Below are 23,242 nucleotides of genomic sequence, written 5' to 3' on the forward strand. Positions count from 1 at the left end.
TTCTTTAAAAAAATAACTCATGGAAAAAAATTTAAAATGATTTTATTTTATTAAAATGATTTGATTTTAATTTTAAAACATTCTAATATGGCGTGTTTTATTTTTAAATAGCATCTTTCACCAATTTTTGTTGAAGTTTAGTTTTATTTCACTTAATAAACGTTTAAGAAAGTTATATTTTTATAAAAATCTCCGCAAAACTACAATCCATACACATTCACAGACATAATATGTTATAAATACATTGTGTTTTTTATTTTTATAAAAATTAAGTTACCATTGTTATAAGTGTCATCGACTTGTAATTGTATTATTGATCCATACAAAACGTCGCTTGAATCGAAATGGCCGACGTTTAGGGGGAGTGTCTTCTATCTAGCGGAAATCGGTTTCTGAGTGGTATATCTCGCAAAGGTGAGTTATTAAAGTATGTTTTTACTATAAGTGCAGTGTTCTAAAGTTATTTATAAAATATTTTCAGTTAATATAGTGAACTTATAGAAGTTGCTAGTATTTCCGGCCGCGACCGGGACAAGTTATTCAAAACAAAGTGTTTAGAATATTTATTAATTACTGTTGTTTAGAACGTTAAACTTGTAGCTGTGTTTAAAGTAAGCTACTTTATTATTGTGGTACGAGAAATATACAAAGTAGGAATATTATTTAAAAATAAAATAATTCGATGTCATTATTATTTATTTATAAATTACAAATTTTAAATAGAAAAAAAGTCTGGTGACTGTGTATATTAAACGGATATCATATTTGATATATGAATTATTTCAGATATCGTCAGCCTCTGCGAGGCTCATCTACATTCCATATATAAAAGACTGATAACTTTTTAAAATTGGCTGAAAATGGCCTGGCGTTTTAAAGCCTCTAAATATAAAAATGCAGCACCCATTGTGCCAAAGCCCGAAGCATGTATACGGGACATTTGTGTCGGGTCATATCAGACTTACGGGAACAATATATGTGCATCAGCTGCTTTTATGGCATTTAACTGGGAGCATGTAGGATCCAGTATGGCAGTGCTTCCTCTAGACGACTGCGGGAGGAAGAGCAAGACAATGCCATTGTTACATGCACATTCCGATACTATCACTGATATGGACTTTTCTCCATTTCACGATGGTCTACTGTTAACAGGATCACAAGACTCATTGGTAAGTCATTGTTAGATGTTAAAGGAATCTATTATAGTATATATATAGTACATACACTATTTATAGTATATATATTTTTAAATACAATTTTTAATGTTTCGTTATATTTAACAGTTATTAAACAACCTCATTAGTAGATTTAGAATTAGCATAATTCATTGCTCAAGAGGAGGATCAACAGATTTTTGTTAACCTACATGTGGAATAGAGCATTGAAATTGTATTTACCGGTTGTTTTATGATGCACATTAAATGCTGGCTTGAAAAACCTGGCAGATACATTTGAAAGCTTAATTTGAAACTAGTTTCAATTATTTAAAATTAAACTACTAATCGTTTTAACAATTTTTTATGATTATTTTTACATAGTGGTTTTGTGGCTTTATTGCCACTTTTATTGATCTTCATCTTTTAGTGTGTGCTGGGTCTATTTTGCAAGTGGATATAAAAATTAGTAGCAATGAATTGTGTAAAATTTTAAATGATCAGCATTAAATGTTCTTTATCAATAGCCTCAATATCGAAACTTTCAAATGCCAATTATAGAAGATTAAATATGATTTACATTTTCCTCACTATTTTCATCGAACATAAACATGTTATAATCATATACAATTAAATTTATGTATCCTGTGTAAATATCAATGATTAACTCCTAGCTCTTATTATCCATGTAATGTTGTGTAATAATCATTATCGTTATTTAAATAAATGCATAATGCTCTGTGTGATTCTTTTATAACATATTGTTTTTTATTTTTTATGATATTGTTTATATGAATTAATATAATTTCCTGTTGCCCTGCTGTAACAATATCTCATTAGTTTTATCGATAATGTTGGAAACATAAAGTGATAAAGTTATTTACTATATTTATTTTATTTCAACATTCGTAACCATTTAAAAAAAACTAAATCTAGATTTCTTTGTGTTCATTTATACAAATGAATATTACAATAAAACATATATATTTAAACTAAATCAATGATAGTTTTGTTGGTCTGTATAAATGCACATATACTTAGTCAACTAGCTGACTGCTTCGTTTTGAAAAAAAAATGCGTTATAAATAATAAATCTGAAACAGTTGCTCATATCTGACAAAAATGAATGCTATTAGTAATTGTGTTTGTTGGAGATATTAAGTGTTGGAATTTTATTATCAATCGTCCTTCCTTTCCTTTCCATACAATGAGCATAGAAACTTTGAGTCATCTTTTTAATTTTAGGTAAAAGTATGGCATATACCACCAGAGGGGCTCAAGGAATCTCTATCAGTTCCTGAGTGTACTTTATCACAGAAGCAGCGCAGGGTAGAGAATGTAGGCTTTCATCCAGTGGCTGACGGTCTCATACATGTAGCTTCTGGACATGACTTTGCTCTGTGGGATCTGACTACACAGAAGGAGGCTTTTGGTAAGAATAATTATTTTCATTAATAAATTGCTAACTAATTGGGAGATAAATATGTATAAACAGTAGGGAAATACAGCAGTCTTACTTGTTAACATGTAGAATATTAGTGGATATTTGGTTTAACTACGCTTTGTCTCTTTTTGTCAATATTGATTTTAAATTTGAAGGAAAAAGACAAAGACATTGATATGATTACAATGTTTCATATATAATGTACATGGATGTTTATTTTTTATAAAATTCAGTTTGTTCTCAATTACATTATTATCTTTTCTTTATTCTTAGTATATGTAGCAGTGTCTTAAATAAATAACTATTATTTATCTGTAATTAAACAAATACAACTTTAAAGACAGAAAGGAAAGTCAAATACATTACCAATATAAATATTGATAATATTGATTAATTCTAATTGGAAATGATGTATGCAACATTATAAATTTAGTCTTAACCAATTTAAAGGTTTGTTGGTTTGATGTTGGATTTGTTCAGAGTATTATATCAGATCCTTTATCAAAGTCTGTTAGGATGGTCCTGGAATTCTATCTAATAGCTGTAAATAATAAATAATGTTTAAACAAAAGGAAGAAAAATGGGACTGATCTACCTGCATAGGACAATAGTCCCAAAATTAAATAAGAAATAAACATTATATATATGAATAAAAAAAAATAACATTGTTCAACTGGTTATCTCCTGTATGGGAGTAATCCCAAATCATCTACACAATGACTATTTTTAGACAATACATAGTATTAAATTACTACAACTCCCACGAAATGAATATACCATACAAAAAACTACCATCCGAAATATGTGTTGTATGTATTGTATGTTGTTTTCTTTATGCTGAACTTACTTGGTGGTAGGGTTTTGTGCAAGCCCGTCTGGGTAGGTACCACCCACTCATCAGTTATTCTACCGCCAAATAACAGTACTCAGTATTGTTGTGTTCTGGTCTGAAAGGTGAGTGAGCCAGTGTAACTACAGGCACAAGGGACATAACATCTTAGTTTCCAAGGTTGGTGGCACATTGACAATTTAAGGAGTAGTTAATATTTCTTACAGCTTCATTGTCTATGGGCGATGGTGACCACTTACCATCAGGTGGCCCATATGTTCGTCCGCCAACGTATACCATAAAAAAAGAACTTCAAACTTATTTACTTATTTAGCACTAAAATAAGATCATTTACTTGCCCATGGCCATATCTGGTTTTAAAATGTCAACGCTCAAAGAAAAACGCATATAAAGATAATAAAAAATATTGTTTTTTTTTAGTAAATAAAGATCATACGGAGGTCATTCAGTCTACTTCTTGGAAGAAAGACGGAAAGCTAGTGGCGACTTCCTGCAAGGACAAAAAAGTTCGCATTTTGGATCCTCGAGCCGACAGTCCCGTGCTGGGGGTCGCCAACAGTCACCAGAATATTAAGGACAGCCGCCTCGTGTGGCTTGGAGACACCGACAGAATTCTCACTACGGGTAAGACTATATCTTATTTAAATTGTGGCATACTTGCTTGCATAATTGGTAATTTGAAATTCATATCATAGTGGAATACTGGTAGGATTTTATATGAATTGCAAACTAGCAATTTAATTAGGTGCCAAGTGTAGTGAGTCTTCAAAAAATAAAACATACCGACAATAGGCTATTTGACGAAAAATAAATTGTGAATTATTGTAATCACAGTAATCAGTCTAGATTATGTGATTAAAAATGGTTATTTACCAACGGAAGTTAAAAATAATACTTAATTTATACAAAAATCAAAATGTATTTTTTCAAACGTGACACAAAACGCTCCTGATTGGCCGGGCTTATGATGAAGTCACTTTCTTGTAAACCTTGCTATTCTACTAAATGTACCACAGATTAAAATACAGCAAAGTGACGTCACCGATCCCATTGCAGCGCCATATTGTCCAAGTAGCGTTTTCGCGCGTATTTTTCGGCTTACTTTTACTGGGTTCTTTAACCTCTACCAAATAATATAAAATGGATTTTAAAAACCAGTCAAATAGCCTATTGATGATAAACAAGTATAAAAAATATGGCTCTCCGTGCCGTACACATTAATTGTTAGAGAAAGAATTTGTAGAGAAAAAAAAACGATAAATTTGTCGTGACGTCATAAGATCGCGTCATGACTTGATCCCCCAAGTTGTGCCAATAGATGTCTCAACATGTAATTGAAATTTATTATCCACAGGTTTCGATTCAGCTCGCCTTCGTCAGATTATGATTCGTGACATTCGTAACCTCTCGCAAACCCAGAAAACATTAGAACTGGACTGTTCCACGGGTGTGTTGATGCCCCTGTTTGACCCCGACACTAACATGCTGTTCCTGGCCGGGAAGGGAGACACGACTATACTGTACATGGAGTTGAGCGATCGCGAGCCTTACCTCATCGAGGGATTGAGGCATTCTGGTGAGTCTTTGTTTTCTTAAGAGTCGAGATGGCCCAGTGGTTAGAACGCTTGCATCTTAACCGATGATTGTGGGTTCAAACCCAGGCAAGCGCCTCTGTTTCATGTGCTTAATTTGTCTTTATAATAAATATCGTGCTCAGCGGTGAAGGAAAACATCGTGAGGAAAACAATGTGACAAATTTCATAGAAATTCTACCACATGTGTATTCCACCAAACCGCATTGGAACAGCGTGGTGGAATATGTTCCAAACCTTCTCCTCAAAGGGAGAGGAGGCCTTTAGTCCAGCAGTGGGAATTTACAGGCTGTTGTTGTTGTTGTTGTTTGTTTTCTTAGGTAAATAGGAATTCATTAAATTTATAATATGCAACACTAAAAAATAGGTTTTTAGGATTTGATAAAATATATCTGAATAGTAAAAATAATATGATGTCATGAGGATGGTCTCCATTGTTTAAATTGTATTGCAGGGGAACAAACTAAGGGAGCGTGCTTAGTCCCAAAGCGAGCTCTCCGCGTGATGGAGGGAGAAGTGAATCGTGTCCTGCAGCTCGCCGGGTCCTCGGTGGTACCCATCATGTACCAGGTGCCAAGGAAGGTACGCTATAATTTGATACTATAAAATAAGTAAACTAGATTGTAAATTAAAGTAACTAAAAGGAGGTCCAGAATAATTCGAAATTCGAATAATGTTTTCAATAATTTATATTGCTGTAAGGGTCGAGATGGCCCAGTTAGAACGCGTGCATCTTAACCGATGATTGCGGGTTCAAACCCAGACAAGCACCGCTGATTCATGTGCTTAATTCGTCTTTATAATTCATCGGTGAAGGAAAACATCGTGAGGAAACCTGCATGTGACGAATTTCATAGAAATTCTGCCACATGTGTATTCCACCAACCCGCATTGAATATGTTCCAAACCTTCTCCTCAAAGGGAGAGGAGGCCTTTAGCCCAGCAGTGGGAATTTACAGGCTGTTGTTGTTGTTGTTGTATATTGTTACCTAGTGCCGATTGGCTGGGTAGCGATGTCTTCTAAAAGGTGTAAAGTAGTGTCATGAGTGTATATGTACGGTTGGGTAGCGATGTCTTCCTCAAGGTGTAAAGCAATGTCAGTGTATAATGTATCGTGTGCGGTGTGTGCGCAGAGCTACCGCGAGTACCACGCAGACCTGTACCCGGACACGCGCGGCGCACTCACGTTCCTGAGCGCGCCCATGTGGCTGCGTCACCAGGACTGCGCGCCGCCCACCGTGTCTCTGCACCCCGACGAGCGCCTCGCACAGGTATGTATGTTTTAATAGTCATAACAAAGGTCAATTTTGAGAAATCACTAATACTGAAATAAAACTAGTTATAAACTGTCTACCCGTGGACGAACGCTGTAAAGTGCTCGAAACGTCGGGATGTCCAAAAATAACACAGGTCTGCGAAAAAAAAAAAATTGTCAGCTGCAGGAGAAATTTTTACTGAATTATATGTTTTAAAGTGCGCTGATTCCAAAAATGACGGCCATTTTTTTCTATCACATAAGAATTTTTTGCAAATTCAAATACAAAAAAATGGTTAAAGGACTCTTTTATTCAAAATTTTCAAATAATAAGTATTTATTTTAAAAGCTAACGATACATTAATTTAATACATATACTTATTCATGTTCTTTATTAAACCTCTTCTTCTTTTGCTTGATACTTTGATGAGTCCTTTTCCTATTTTCATCTTCAGTTTCTCGCTTAAACAGCCAACAGTAGTCAGCAAGCATAGTGACATCCCAGCGCCCTTATTACCTTCTCTCAATATCCGGACATCCTGGTGAAATCGCTCCCCCTGCTCTTCACTGTAAGCTTTTCCCAGGTTTTCAGGAAAATAGTCTATGTGAGAGTATAAAAAATGGACCTTCAAGCTCATCTTGCAGCCTTGAGCTTCGTATTCTGCTAGCATCCGTTGCACAATGGTTTTATAGTTAGGATCCTTAGTATTTTCCAAAAACTTTCGCACTACGTCCTTGAACGATACCCAAGCTTCTTTTTCCTTCTCATTCATAGTTTTCACAAATGAAGCTTCCATTAAAAGTTTTCTTATGTCGTGGCCGGTGAAAACTCCCTCTTTCAATTTTGCGTCTGACAGCTTCGGGAATTTTGTACATATATATTTGAAACAGTCTCCATCCTTTTGCAGCGATTTTACAAATTGTTTCATCAACCCTAATTTGATATGGAGAGGGGGCAACAAAACCTTTTCTGATGGTACCAAGGTAGTGTTTATAACATTATTCTCTCCAGGTTTAAAGTTTCTCGGGAAGGCCTATCACTTTTTTTCCAGTGCTGTTCTCTCTGGCTCTAGTATCCCACAAGCACAAGAAGCATGGGTATTTAATATAGCCTGCCTGCTGACCCAAAAGCATTGTCAGTATTTTGAAGTCCCTACAAATCATCCTTCTTCGTCAAAAGTTAAATCTGAGCTTGATTCACCCGGAGCCGGCAATGTAGCTTCGTCCTCCAACTCACTGGCGTATTCATCCAAACTGGAAGGTGGCTGCGGGATAGATATCTCGGAGCTATGGAGCACTGGACGTATAGCTGACGTCAACATTAGGATAAATTATGTTTCTTTTGTTTTTTGAATTGAATCCCCCTACGTCAACTGAGCAAAAGTAGCAGTCTGTGGTGTGATTTTTCTGCTCACGCCTCATCATAGGAATTCCAAATCGAAAAGATTTTTTCTTAGCGATATACGTCATTAGACTTTTCTCAACATGTTAAAACATTTCTAATCTCGCCAACAGCTCAGGTGCTTCTTCTCAATTATCAAATAAAAATCATATATGTTTATTACCAATGAACAAATAAACTGCAATATACATAAAAACTTATGTGATATAATAATTTGAATATTTTTTCTGTTTTTGGGAGGCTAAAATCTGTAAGAAAATGTAAAAAAATCCTATGCAGTTTTTTGGTCGCAGACCTGTGTAATTAATATACGCGATTCAAATTCAAGTTATAACTAGTTTTATTTCAATGTGTAATCGCGAAAATTTAAGACAACATTATCACTAATACTCCTAAATACCTCTCCAATTGACCTTGAGGAGACCTGACTCTTTCAATTCGAACCTACCACTTTATACTTAAGCGGCTTGTAAGCCATTTCAATATTGACTGTTATTTTTTTTTTACATAAAAGAAAGTAAGGTAGTAAGTAAAAAATCATTATATAGAGTATTTGTCTTCTAATGGCGTACGCGGCTGCGGGCCTCTGAGGGCTCTCATTTCGTGTGTAGTAGGCTAGATTTTGTGACACTTGCCAAGATTACCTTTATTATCATAATGATAGTCATTTCCAATGAGAAGAGGATAAAAGATAAACAAACCGAAAATATATATGCTATCTTATACATTATTCCACTTATTTAATTCAATTTAAGTTCCGTTCCTGAAAAACTAAAGTTAACGTATTTTTACAAAATTGCAATACCATACAATATTTAGATTTTGACACAATGTTCGTCTTAAAAATGGAGAATGATTAAATATCAATTCGTCAATATATGGCAGGTCAAATTTTTACCTAGCAAAATAATTATAAATTTAGTGAGAATAAAAGTTTTCATGCGCGGTACCAGAATCAAATAAACAGTTTAATTGATCTTAACTTTATCATCATCTTATAAATTATTTATTTATATTAATTGACATACTATTAATTCCTTCATTCATTAATAAAAAAAGATAAAAAACTTATTAATTATGTTTCTTTCACTGAATAAACTTGAATGTCATTTTAATTAAAGGTCAAAGTTGTTTAGTTTATGTGATTCATCCCTCCCGCCATTGAAATGCACTATTATGATTTTGTATAATTTTGATGTCCAAGCATTCTCATACGGTTTTCCTTAGTTTAGTTATATGTATGAAATTTTTATTTTGCATGCAACCATTCATAAGATATGTTAAGTGAGGTTTATCATTGCGTCAAATATATTGTTTTGTGCAAATAAAAAATATATATTTGATTAATTTACTTGTTAGTAATGAAAGTATTGATTGCATGATTAATTATTTTTTTATTGTCGGTGTAGTTTTTTTTTCGTTTTTACGGTTTGGTTATTTATTTGTTTTTTTTTAAGGAATATTTTTTTTGTAAGTGTGTTTGTTTTTTAAATTTCGTTTTTAGTTGTGTGTTGTGATACTTAGTTTAAAAGCTTTGTGTAGTTAGTGCTAAAAGAGGATTTGGTAGTAACATTACATAAAGTAAGTAATATTTGTTTTTTTTTCTTTTTTGTTTTTATAATAGACGTTTTTGTTTTTATATAAACCTTTTAGGTATAAATAATGACTTGATTAAAATATATTGTTTCCAGACACACAGAGGTAACCTTGAAGAATTCGTCAAAGCGATATTAGCAATGCCGTCGCCGAAGAAAACCGAACCGAAACCGATCGTAACCCAGAAGCCAGAGGAACCCTCGAAGCAAGCACAAAAACAAGCGCAGCCTGAACCCTCGGACGAGGACAGGATAGACTTCGTCAACGTCAAAGACCTGATCAAAGGAATGGAGAAACAGAAGTCGGAACCGAAAGACTATTCCAAGGATACGAATGGCATCCACAAGAAAATAACCGACAACGGTCACGATTACGACAGGAAACTAGACGATGACGAAACTCAGAAGAACGACGAAGACAACGAGAAGACCATCAAGTCGGATAAGTCTCTCGAGAAGACTGAGAGTTCGGACTCGTCCGAGTCCCTATCGAGAAGCAATAGTTACATAAATGGCGTTCCCGTTCAGGTGCCCAAGCCTTTACCTAGGTCGTCTATATCGGAAGCTGGATCTTCTGACGACCAGGTCTCAGAAGCGCCCAAACCTAAACCGAGGACTACATCCGTTCCTGGGTCTGGTTATAAGGTATTTCTATCTATCCTGGATAGGTTGGTGTTGACTTGTTTATGTAGCTTGAATAATGTATGTATATATTTTTTATATTGTACTACTTACAATATAAATTGTCATGTAATGGGCTATCTGATGGTAGGAAGTGACTGCCCATAGATATTTTCCCTGTAAGAAGTTTGAAATGTAATTCTAAGCAGCAATCAGTATTGTTGTGTTCCGATTTGAAGGGTGAGTGAACTTATGTATGCTTGTGAGTGTTGGCTTACAATGCATCGACCTAAGCAGCTAAGATGTTATGTCGCTGGTGCCTGTACTTACACTATAATTAAGAGTATAGTGTTGAATATATTTTTAGAATTTACATGGCTCTGTATACGTATAAGAAAAGTAATAACTCAAACTCAAAATCCTTTATTCAATATGGAAACATTGCACTTACTTATTGATAGTGAAATTAAACACTCACCTAAAATTACCGGTTCGAAAGATGTTTCCTTTTCCTGACCTGAAAAGAACTTTTTTTGTCTTGCGTTTATAAATATATGTTAAGTCTCCCACTGAAAAGATTTATATATTATTTAAGCATACCCTCAAATATGTTGGTTGATATATATGTGGAAGAAAAATAGTGCATTATTAATAAATGCAGGTTTCCTTTAAACATATGAGGAGAAATAATAATTTTCAGTTCCAATACATGTCTCTAATATTTATTTGTTTTTTTTTTTTGAACAATTTTATCTAATTTTATGTTATATATTCATGATTTTATATAACTTTATTATGTGTATTATAAATATTGACATATATTTTTTTAATTGGTTGTTATTTTTTTGTTTTGTGTGTGTGTGTTTTTTATTATAACCCCAGAGTTGTGTGATATTATTTAAGTTTTACTTGTACAATAAAATGTTAACAATTATTTATTTATTTTACGAGAAGCATAAGAAGTACAGAAAAGTCGGAAATACTTAATTAGATTCTGAAATGTCAGCTGTTATAATGATGTATTTGATATTGAGATGGTCGTTTTATAGCCAATGTTTTGTACCATTCCAGCCTCGCCTGGGACCGAAGCCTTTCTCAGCGTCGGCCGGCAGCGAGGAGTTTTCGTTCGATAAGGTGTTCTCCGTGCCAGCCGTTCCCGGACTCACCAAGTCTGATTCAGGTCAGTCTTCCTGCATTATTAAGGGGTTTCCAGTTTTGTTTTGTTTTTAAGGTTATATTGTATTTTTTTTTTAATATAATATGAGACAACATCACATACATTACTCTGATCCCAATGTAAACAGCTAAAGCACCTGTGTTATGGAAAATCAGAAGTAACGACGGTACTACAAACACCCAGACCCAAGACCATGTAGAAAACTAATGATAATCTACATAGACTCGGCCGGGAATCGAACCCGAGACCTCGGAGTGGCGTACCCATTAAAACCGGTGTACACACCACTCGACCACGTAGGTCGTCATATATTGTATTTGTTTCTTACACTCTATTGATGGAATATCTTTATAGTATAGAGCCGTGATGGTCTAGTGGTTAGAACACGTATTTCGTAACCGATGATTGCGAGTTCGAACTCAGGCAAACACCGCTGAATTTTGATGTGTTTAATTTGTGTTTATAAATCATCTTGTGCTCGGCGGTGAAGGAAATCTGCATGTGTCTAATTTGTAATACAGAAAGTATATTCTCTACAGGCTTATCACCCGTTTCGTCCGACGCCCGTCCGGTCAGAGACGACGAGAAGGAGAAGTCGCTGTCACCGACTAGTGATGTCGAAGTTGCTGCGAGCAAGGGTAATAATATAATCATAATATAATATGAGACAATATCACATACATTACTCTGATCCCAATGAAAGTAGCTAAAGCACTTGTGTTATGGAAGATTAGAAGTAACAACGCTACCACAAACACTCAGACCCAAGACAACATAGAAAATTAATGATAATCTACATCGACTCGGCCGGGAATCGAACCCGGGACCTCGGAGTGGCGTACCCATGAAAACCGGTGTACCACCACTCGACCACGGAGGTCGTCTTATATGCTTGTGCGACTAACGGTCTCTCAATGTTTATTTATTTTAATTTGGAGAAATATCTCCATTTGGACAGCTTGGATTAAATATTAAACAACAGTCTGTTTGTAATGATATATAACAAATATAAATAAAATTAGTATTTTTCCAAATTCATAATTTTAAATTATATCAAATTAAATTTCACCTGGTAGGTTTAAGTACCTACAACTAATAAATGATAAATTTATTGATTTCCACAGAAGAATACACGAATGGGAAATCAGACACGAGCTTGGAAGAGGAAGTGAACTCTTCGGATTCAGGATACAGGCCCAAGACTCCCGGCACCGCTGAGCGGAGGAAGATGTTTGAGACCACCGAGTAAGATATTTTTATTATTAATCATGAAGTTATGTAAAGCTTTATAATAAATAAATAAATAAATATGAGACAACATCACATACATTACTCTGATCCCAATGTAAGTAGCTGAAGCACTTGTGTTATGGAAAATCAGAAGTAACGACGGTACCACAAACACCATCAACAACATAGAAAACTAATGATGATCTACATCGACTCGCCCGGGAATCGAACCCGGGACCTCAGAGTGGCGTATCCAGGAAAACCGGTGTACACACCACTCGACCATGGAGGTCGTCAAAGCTTTGATTAAAAGTAGCAAGTAGCTTTATATTGTGTAACTATCGGTCGCCCGCGGCTTCGCCCGCGTAGATAACGGTTCATAATCAGTCTTCTAAATCCCTACTGCTGAGGCACGGTCACATTTGAAGAACTACTGCAACCGGCGCTTGGATCTATTGTGATAAACCTCAAATTAGTGATCACAACACCTCAGCCAGACCAACATCAGCCACGAATCTGATGAGGTTCTTAGGGTCGGAGGCCATTATGCCCTCTAATGACCGGAGTTAGAACATTTTATAGTTCTATCTTTTATAGTTTAGGCATCATACGCAAAAAATCAACTTTTTTGGTAGATTTTTTCCTTTTTTGTCCGAAAAACCCAAAATATCTTACGGAACCCTATTTTTTTTTTCAAAATAAAATTTTGCCTATGTTATGCGGGATTAATTTAGCTTCCGAATGGTGAAAGAATTTTTAAAATCGGTCCAGTAGTTTTTGAGCCTATTCACTACAACCAAACAAACAAAGTTTTCCTCTTTATAATATTAGTATAGATTAGATGTTAAAATGTTTGTACTAATCGTTTTTCAGCGGCAGCAGTCAGTCGATTGCAGAGCGGCGTCGCGCGTACGAGGCGCGTTCGGTCAGCGTCGCCAATGACGAGACGCCCGTCTCTCCGGCGCCACTCCGGTACGCAATCCACCACTCATCGCATCTGACACCTTACATACTACCTTATAGTACGACACAAATTAGATGTAGCATCGGAAAATGCAATGGAATGAAAATAAAACCGATTACTGCCGATTTAAACAACCAATAGAAATAGCTCCCTATCGCGCCATTCGACGCTATTCGTCGCTATAGATTCACGCGTCAGAGAAAGCAAGTGCATGTAAATTGATGCGTCAAATTGACGAATATATTAGGGCATATGATATTACAAGTTATTACGTTTGTGCGAAGATCATATTCGCCTGAGATTTAAATATTGATAATTTGGGATAGTGTACTTAATTCGGATGTGATCGGTTTTACGAATTTTGCCGATGTGACATCTAAGTTGTGTTGTGTTCATTACAACTTCACTTACGTGTGGTATTTATTTTTACAGACGTAGGGATTCATTAAAGTCTCGCAAGAGTCCAGAACGCGAGGAAAAGCGATCGTCGGTGCCCAACGTCACCACGAAGAGAACATCTACAGTCTTCGGTAAGTTAATCATTAGTAAAAATATTTAGAGTTGGAGTTGAATATATGTATTAGTAATATCACGAAGAAAATTCGTTGCAGAAACTCGGATTATTGTACTTTCGTTAATAGACTATTTGACAATGCGAAAAATAAATTATGAATTATTGTAATCCGTGTATATTATGAGTTTAAAAATGGTTATTTACTAAAGAAAGTTGAAAATAATACTTAATTTATTCAAAAATCCATAAATAAAAATGCAAATTTTCAAACGTTTGTCACGTGACACAAAACGCTTCTGATTGGCCGGGCTTATGACGAAGTCACTTTCTTGTAAACTTTGCTTTTCTACTATATGTACCACAGATTAAAATACAGCAAAGTGACGTCACCGACCCCATTGCAGCGCCATATTGTCCAAGTAGCGTTTTCGCGCGCTATTTAAATATGAAATTTTTAGTATGATATTTTTCGGCAAATATGTACTAGAAATAAAAAACACAACCTTTACTGGGTTCCATAACTTCTATTAAATAATATAAAATGGATTTTAAAAACCAGTCAAAAAGCCTATTATGGGTTCGTTTCCAGGTAAGGTGTCCAAGTTCCGTCACCTGAAGGGCACGCCGGGCCACAAGTCCACGCACGTGGAGAACATCAAGAACATCAGCCGGCAGATATCCGGCGAGTGCAACGGCTTCTACGGTGAGTAGCGCGCGGCGACGGGTCACGCGGCCCGACCCGTGCGGCGCGAGCCCCGCTGAGCGAGCCCCTGCGCAGGCAACGGCGTGCGCGTGGGCGTGCCGGTGGGCGGCGGCGGCGGCGGCGGGCGCCTGGGCGTGGTGGAGCTGCCGCAGGGCAGCACGCCGGCCGCGCGCGCCGCGCCGCGCCACCCCGCCGCGCTGCACCCGCCCGCGCTGCTGCACCCCGCGCCGCTGCAGGACTGGGCCTTCGACCCCTTCGACGCGCGCCGCCTGCTCGTCGCCTGCGACGACGGACAGGTGCGCGAGTGGATCCTGCCCGACGACGGTGAGCGACACTCTTCATAATTTGCAATTGAGTCGAAATGGCCCAGTGGTTAGAACGCGTGCATCTTAACCGATGATTGCGGGTTCAAATCCAGGCAAGCACCGCTGATTCATGTGCTTAATTTGTCTTTATAATTCATCTCGTGCTCGGCGGTGAACGAAAACATCGTGAGGAAACCTGCATGTGACAAATTTCATAGAAATTCTGCCACATGTGTATTCCACCAACCCGCATTGGAACAGCGTGGTTGAATATGTTCCAAACCTTCTCCTCAAAGGGAGAGGAGTCCTTTAACCCAGCAGTGGGAATTTACAGGCTGTTGTTGTTGTTGTATATGCATATAAAATTAATATTTAACAAGGGAAATTTGGCCTGCGGCAAAAACGGAATGCGATTATAAATGTGAAAATAACTCTGTCTGTCTGTCGGTCTATCATGACCAAATTGTTGAACCGAATTTGATGAAATTTGGTATAAAGCAAATTTAAACTCCAAGAAGGGAAATAGGTTACTTTTTTTCTCTCTGACACATGCCAACCAACACTCTAAAACTTGAGCGAAGCCGCAGGCGACTACTAGTTTCATATATAACAATTTTGACACTAATTATACATTCTATATTTATTCGAAGTAACATGATTTTCAATTTTATTTATTTTTGTAGGTCTTCAAGAATCGACAAACGAGCCCAACCGTACCTTCTCAGCTCACCCCGACAAAATATACATAATACGCTTTCATCCGACCGCTGCCGATCTCCTGACCACGGCCGCCCACGACCTCACCATCAAGATCTGGGACCTCAGCCAAGAGACTCCGACAGCTGAAATCACGCTGACCGGTCACACGGATCAGATATTTGCGTTAGATTGGTCGACGTGTGGAGAATACTTAGCTACCGTTTGTAAGGATGGTAACATACGGGTTAGTGGTTATTTTAGTTTTTGGTTATTTTAGTGGTATTTGACGGTTAGTTAACTTCAGTTTTATGTTCAAGCTATTTAAGGTGTATAAAACAAATCTTGTGTTAACACGTTCTGTAAATCATGGAATTTAAGATGTTATGTCTCTTGCTAAGTTGTGATAACACTAGTTTGATCATTGATTTTGGAGCACAGCAATGCAAACTATGTAGTCATTATAAATAAATATAAAATGATCTTATGAAATGACTCAGATATTGGTACAAGAAACAACCACAATTATATTTTTTTATAAGACAGAACTCACGTATTTGATGTAGCAGAACCCAGAAAATGTTCCAAATGCTTCTATATAATTTTTTTGGTAATAGACACATTTGATATATTACCCATTAAAATATTGTTGGACCGAGGAAGTCTCGATGTTATTTATGACACTGCGCAGCTCAAACACGGGCCTATGAGTGTAATGTGTGTGCGCAGATTTTTTTGGTAATAGACACATTTGATATATTCCCATTAAAATATTTTTGGACTAAGTCTCGATGTTATGACATTGCGCAGCTTAAACATGGGCCTATGAGTGTATGCACTAGTGATGTAACGTGTGCAGGTGTTCAAGCCGCGCGCGGCGGCGGAGGCGGTTCGTCGCGGCGCGGGCCCGCTGGGCAGCCGCGGCGCGCGCGTGGTGTGGGCGCTGCACGACACGCACCTTGTCGTCACTGGCTTCGACAAGTGCGTACCGCCCTGAAACTACGCTACAATATTTTCAATTCATCGATATTGAATGGTGTCTCAAGGACATCGTTCAATATCATATTTTCAACCGACTTCAAAAAGGAGGAGGTTATCAATTCGTCTGTATTTTTTTTTTTTTTTTTTTAGCCAACCTATACTATATCTATCAAAAAACAATACGAGAATACTTTAAGAAATATGTTTCTTACAAATTACCTTTTGTACGATATTATACTGGGTCAATCAAGAGGCTCGTATCGCTTCTTTCTTTTGATTGCTGAAGCGTGTGCCCATGGCTGACACCGGCTCCAAATATAGCAATAATTATAACTACATTATATAATCGTAAATCGACTTTTAAGTAGTCTAATATTCCTAGGAGGACTCTCAAAAATATGTTAAATATGCAATTATTTTTATTACTTTTTAGTGCATTTTTATTTGTTTTAAAATAGTGTTTTGTTTGAAGTCGGTTTTTCTTTTTGTTAAAATTTTATTTATAAATTATATGGACTAGATTTTGTTTACTTCATGTATATGTATGTTATATTTTCTTGTATATGAGATATTTCTTTAATAAATATAACATATCTATTTTTCTCTATCTCATGTCTTATGTTGTCGGTAACGATTCGATTTATCCATTTAGTACAATGACAATTGACTTTGTCAAGGAATTCACTGGTATTTTTTCTAATATAAAATTTGCAATGAGTATAACAGCTTTTGAACTTTCTCAGGGTGTCGGAGCGGCAGATTCTGCTGTACAACGCGTCGGATCTCAGCGCTCCGTTGTGCACGGTGGGCTTGGACGTGTCGCCCGCCATACTGCACATACATCTCGACCACGACTCCAACACGCTCTTCCTTACCGGGCGAGTGAGTACTCACAAACACAGTTACTCTCAAATTCCTACTGCATTCTCTACTACCGTATTCCTACTGGAATATAGTTTCTAATATTTAAATTACTCACACACACGCACAACAACAACAACAACAGCCTGTAAATTCCCACTGCTGGGCTAAAGGCCTCCTCTCCCTTTGAGGAGAAGGTTTGGAACATATTCCACCAAGCTGTTCCAATGCGGGTTGTGTACACGCACGCAGTAAATTAATTCGTCGTGTCGTTATTTCCAGGGTGATTCCACCATATATTGCTACGAAGTGACGAGTGAGGCGCCTTACCTGTGCGCTCTGTCTCATCACCGCTGCTCCACGCTGCACCAGGGAATCGTTTTCCTGCCCAAGAACTTGCTCGCCGTGGAAAAGGTACGGAAATGTTTTATAATGTGTTTCTTTTCACTAGTTCTCATTACATAAACATCTAGTTAGTGCAATATGCACCTATTTAATTTCCTGCATATCTTGTGAGTTTCGATAAGATTGATTTCGAGCCATATGATAATGTGCCGTATATGCACGTAGGTTAGAAGCGCTTGTAAAACGCATTTAATTCACCTCGAACGAGCCCAAAGATCAGTGCTCAAAACGATGTTGAATAAACCCTTTGACAATTTAACAACCAAGCTTTATCAGGAAAGCGAAGCTCTAACTGTACGCCAACTATATATACTAAAAATCGCACTTAAAGTTCATCACTCAACTATATCTTCAAAGACTACAAAATTTTACTCAAACGTCGGGACTATAGGCTCCCCCTGCCCAAAATTAAAACATCTTTTGCTAGACGCTTCAGTCCTTTCATTGAGTCGTTTATATACAATAAAGTAGCCAACGCTTGTGATATTAAACATTGCTCCGTTAAACAAGCCAAAACAAAAATTATTTCTTGGCTCTCCTCATTGACCTACGATACTACCGAAAAACTTTTCTTGCACTGAGTATAGTACCTATTCATTAACGTAAGACCATCTGTTAGTTAATCCTACTTAAATTATGCAATGTATGTTAAACAATTATATAATTTAAATTCTAAGTCGAGCGACAACAATAAACAGGTACTGTAAAACTATCAATAGGTACCCACGAAACAGGAATATCTAGTGTGGGTACCACCGGACATTTCATTGTATAATGTTGTTTTTTGTTAATAAACATTTTTTCATTTTCATTAAAGTGAACAGTTAGTAAAGTTACATATTCTATGACTAAAATATTTCACATCTGTGTATCTCATATTCTTTGGCATATATCATGTATAAAAATCGAAGCATTGCATATGTAAAACAGAGTGTCTATCAAGTGCGTCACAGTTCGTCTAATTGTACCGTCTCGTTGATAAATCGTGAACTAGTTAGTGTCTTTCATTATCCTCTACACAAACCAAGCAATAATAATATAAAATATCTCGATTCAGGTGGAGTTTGCGCGAGCGCTGAGACTGACGAATGGCAACATCGAACCTCTATCGTTCACGGTGCCCAGGATAAAAGTATGTGGTTTCATTTAATTGACTACCTAAGGTATATAAATAACTATAGGTCTACCTATAGTTATTTATATACCTAGTAGTTAAGATGCGTGACGTGTTACTGACTCTCCTCGTTGGCGGTCCGCAGAGCGAGTTGTTCCAGGACGACCTGTTCCCGCCCACACTGGTGACGTGGGAGAGCTGGCAGTCGGCTCGCTCCTGGCTGGCGGGCACCCGCGTGCCCGCGCGCACGCACAACCTGCAGCCGCCCGGCATGGAGACGCGTGCGTACACACACACACGCACACACACACACACACACACACACGCACACACGCACACACACACGCACACGCACACGCACACGCACACGCACAAGCACACGCACACGCACACGCACACGCACACGCACACGCACACTCGCACACACACACACGCACATACTCACACACGCACACACACACACACGCACACACACACGCACACTCGCACACACACACACGCACATACTCTCTCACACACACACACACACGCACACACACGCACACATACACACACACGCGCACACACACACGCACACTCGCACTCACACACAAGCACATACACACACACACACACACACACGCGCACACTCTCACACACACACACACACACACACACACACACACACACACACACACTCGCACACACACTCGCACACACACACACGCACACACAAACACACACACGCGCACACACACGCACACACACACGCACACACACACACACACACACACACACACACACACACACGCCCACACACACACACACACACACACACACACACACACACACACACACACACACACACACACACACACACACACACACACACACACACACACGCACACATGCAGGACACATATACTGCAGTTTATATGATTTTTTTTCTATGTGTTAGTGGATTACAGTTGAATATAATTTTCAGTGTCGAGTCACACTGCCGCCGCGCCGGCCAAGGAGAAACCCCCGCAGAAACCGAAACCAGATCTCATCAAATCTCACGTACCCATGGACCCTAAGGATAAGCAGGAGAGCGTGAGTGTTTCTTTGAAATAATATACGTTTATTAACCCCCGACGCAAAAAGAGGGGTGTTATAAGTTTGACGTGTCTGTCTGTGGCACCATAGCTCCCGAACGAATAAACCGATTTCAATTTAGTTTTTTTTGTATTATAGGTGTTTTGTAGGATTAATTTTCTTTTATTATTTTTTTACTTTTTAAAGGTAGCTTATGTGTTTTTTGTGGCGGGGGTTTCTGAATTTTTAATTTAATTTATTATTTTTTGTATGTTATCGCTTTTATTGGCCTAAGCAACTTTGCAGGCTTATTCAGAACGGTTCACCAGCTTCATCACAATCAGATAAATGGTTTAGGAACACATTCATATCTATTAAATAAGAAGATTTAATTAATTATTTGTGCATTTCTTTCAGATAATGAAATCAATGAGTGCTAAAGTGACGGTGAATCTCAAGTTGGAACAGGACAGTATGGAGGGGGTCGACGAGTCGGAATGGGACCAATGAGAATCCTGCGGAGACGAGAGAGAACGAATGAATGAACGAACGTATGAAACATTCACTGAATGTATTTGAATTTAAATATTCTTAAAATCCAGTTATTATTGAAAATGATTAATCTAAATTATTTCTATATTTATGAAAACATATGAAATTATATGAGTTTCAAATTGCTTAACAGTATTCGGTTTGACATTAAAAAAAATTAAATTTACACTTTTTGGTTGAGGTGACCACGTTTTGTGGTTATATAAATGAAATTTTAATTTAAATATAATCAGTGAAGATCCTGGTGCAGTATATATAAGTTTATTTACTCGGTATACTTGAGTAAAGATCAGTATATAAAAATAGTCTTGACATTTCCTACGTAACCGATGTCCGTTCTTATATTTATAAAGAACATTGAAATGTATTTATCGTGATCTCATGTGGTCAATAGTTGATATTACAACTAGTGTACACAAGTATATCGTCTAAGTCGTAAGTAGTCCGGTATTAGTCCATATCCAAGGATACCCGAGTCCTAGATCTAGGTTACCTAGCCGCCCTAAGTGTTTTGATACTCAGCCGACATGCGATATTTTATAAACATTTTTCTAGCGTATACCTATTTTAAATAATGTAACTTTATAGCATAGATAATAGCCAATATCACTTTCAATAGTTGATCATTATCTATTTTGTGAGATGATGGAGTTAAGTTGATATTTGTCTATTTTAAAGGCCAATAAGTGATTGAAACAACAATTTCTATTTCATCAGAAAAGTCATCGAAAAATAGTTTGGATACTATGAAAAAAATATCTTTTACATGAACAGAAATAAATGTTTTCTTTCAATGAAACAATTCGAAAAACTATAATAGTCGAGCGTAACACTGTTACATGTCGGAACAAGGTCGAAAAAACCGATAAACTTCCGTTTCAAAACTCTTAAACCTGTTTAAGATGAAGTTTAGGTCTTTGTCCGACATACATCTGGCAATTAATAATTTAAAAATAAAAAATATCAACAGTACTACATGTAATTTGAAATTTAAAATTGGAAGCTGTTCCATCATTGTTTTATTAATATTCTTACGTCTTCGGCCATTAATTACACTGATTCACTTATGATTTTTGTCACGTGACAAAACATTTATATCTTTTTATGTCATTAAGATTCTCATCAAAGGAATGTAATGGAATTTTATTGGCCTATCATATACATTGTAACTCGATTCACTAAATCACACCATATAGTAATTAAGAACATTTTAATAACATTTTTATAAACTTAGAACACGAAAAGATTCCTAAACCACCCTCTATCCCAAAGCATTCTCTATTTATGCACCTAATCCAACATTTTAGTTGAAAATTAGTTATATTAAAGTTTTCGTCATTTAAAAACAAAAAAAAACTACATATTTATTTTTTTCTTATAAATTAGGACTCACGATTAGAAACGAATTATTTATTGTTTTTTTTTGTTGTAGTCATTTAATTATGTATCTCATTGATATAGGGAATGGATTTGATCCTTATCGACGCGAGTAAATACGTAGAAAACGGAAGATTTCAAACATTTGCGATAAGCAGGATCGCAAGAAAGTTTTCTTATTTATTGTCAAAATCCAACAATATTTCGATCAAGAAAGCAAAGCCGCGATGTAACGTAATATAAAAAAAAAATATCAAAATTAGTGGAAATATCAAATACTGTATCAAGTGATCAGAATTTGGAAAATTGGTAAATAAGTAACAGATAATGAAAAAATTATCATTTTATTCGTATGAATGTTGATTGTTAAAAATCAGTCGAAATTCTTCAAGACGACTTTATAGTCGCTTTGCCTCTTCCTACGATTCGGTCCTTTCTCTATATCAATGATTTAAAGTCTGAATATTAATTTACATTATATTTAAATTCATTCGAATTTTATCAAGTGATAATATATTATTTAACGATTTCAAGTGTTGTGATCTCGATACAAGTGACCAAACATACAGTAATATAGTCTGTGACGTGCTCATTTGATGCTCATTTATATTTTAGAGGGCGTCGATTTTTTTTTAAACAGATTATATAAATTCCCTGACGATTTTTCTATATACTCTCTATATTATTATTTTTTTACATAACTTATTAGTGACTCTTTATTATAATAATAATTGGTGTTTATGAATAAACTTCAAACTTCAGTGTTGGAAAATGTATATTAGCTGCGACTAATACTGGATTTGTGGTTTAAATCAGTACTTACCGAGGGCAATTTTTATAATGAGCATGCTTTTTAGTAGCACAGAAAACTAGATGCTACAAAGGTCTGCACCGTAAATATTTGTATGTACATGTCACCGTTAAATTGTAAACACCGTTAGACTAAAATCTATCTCGCGAGATTGTGAACTGTCGGAAGATTGTGAACTGTCGGAAGATTGTGAACCGTTACATACTGTTTACAATTTATCGCATTACTTTTCGGTATATTATAATCTATCGAAATAAATTTCAGTTTAATTATAAAAACTCTAACAGAAATATTGTGAACTATCGAAATTTTATGTACTTTATTGTAAGTTGTATAAACGTTCACAATCTTTCAACAGTTTACAATCTCACGAGATAGATTGTTATCTAACGATGTTTGTAATCTTGTGGTGGCATATACATTAAAACAGTTACTATATCGTGCTACGTAACAAGTGAGCTTTCACTTTGAACTCACTTCCTACGAAGTTTTAACATTACAAGAGCGCCATCTGTCGTTGTGAGCACGCTCTTGGTAAGTGACTTTACGATTTGTCTAATACGATTACGTAACCAACGCAGAG

At 36.5% G+C, this 23,242-nt stretch overlaps 1 protein-coding gene across 1 annotated transcript; it reads left to right on the forward strand.

The window, feature by feature from the left end:
* The first annotated feature begins 262 nt into the window (after positions 1 to 262).
* LOC124537884 (coronin-7) lies at positions 263 to 21,890 on the forward strand. Its single transcript, XM_047114841.1, has 23 exons — positions 263 to 414; positions 787 to 1,169; positions 2,400 to 2,586; positions 3,869 to 4,072; positions 4,803 to 5,024; positions 5,495 to 5,622; positions 6,174 to 6,311; positions 9,389 to 9,937; positions 10,985 to 11,093; positions 11,630 to 11,728; positions 12,215 to 12,335; positions 13,194 to 13,292; positions 13,717 to 13,814; positions 14,388 to 14,501; positions 14,577 to 14,825; positions 15,490 to 15,749; positions 16,362 to 16,483; positions 17,227 to 17,365; positions 17,627 to 17,758; positions 18,807 to 18,881; positions 19,009 to 19,144; positions 19,828 to 19,937; positions 20,337 to 21,890. Exons 2-23 carry the CDS (start codon positions 861 to 863, stop codon positions 20,427 to 20,429), a joined length of 3,693 nt encoding a protein of 1,230 aa, XP_046970797.1. The 5' UTR covers positions 263 to 414; positions 787 to 860; the 3' UTR covers positions 20,430 to 21,890.
* The last annotated feature ends 1,352 nt before the right edge of the window (positions 21,891 to 23,242 follow it).

The sequence above is a fragment of the Vanessa cardui genome, chromosome 19 (genome assembly GCF_905220365.1).
Source record: "Vanessa cardui chromosome 19, ilVanCard2.1, whole genome shotgun sequence".
Classification (NCBI taxonomy): domain Eukaryota; kingdom Metazoa; phylum Arthropoda; class Insecta; order Lepidoptera; family Nymphalidae; genus Vanessa; species Vanessa cardui.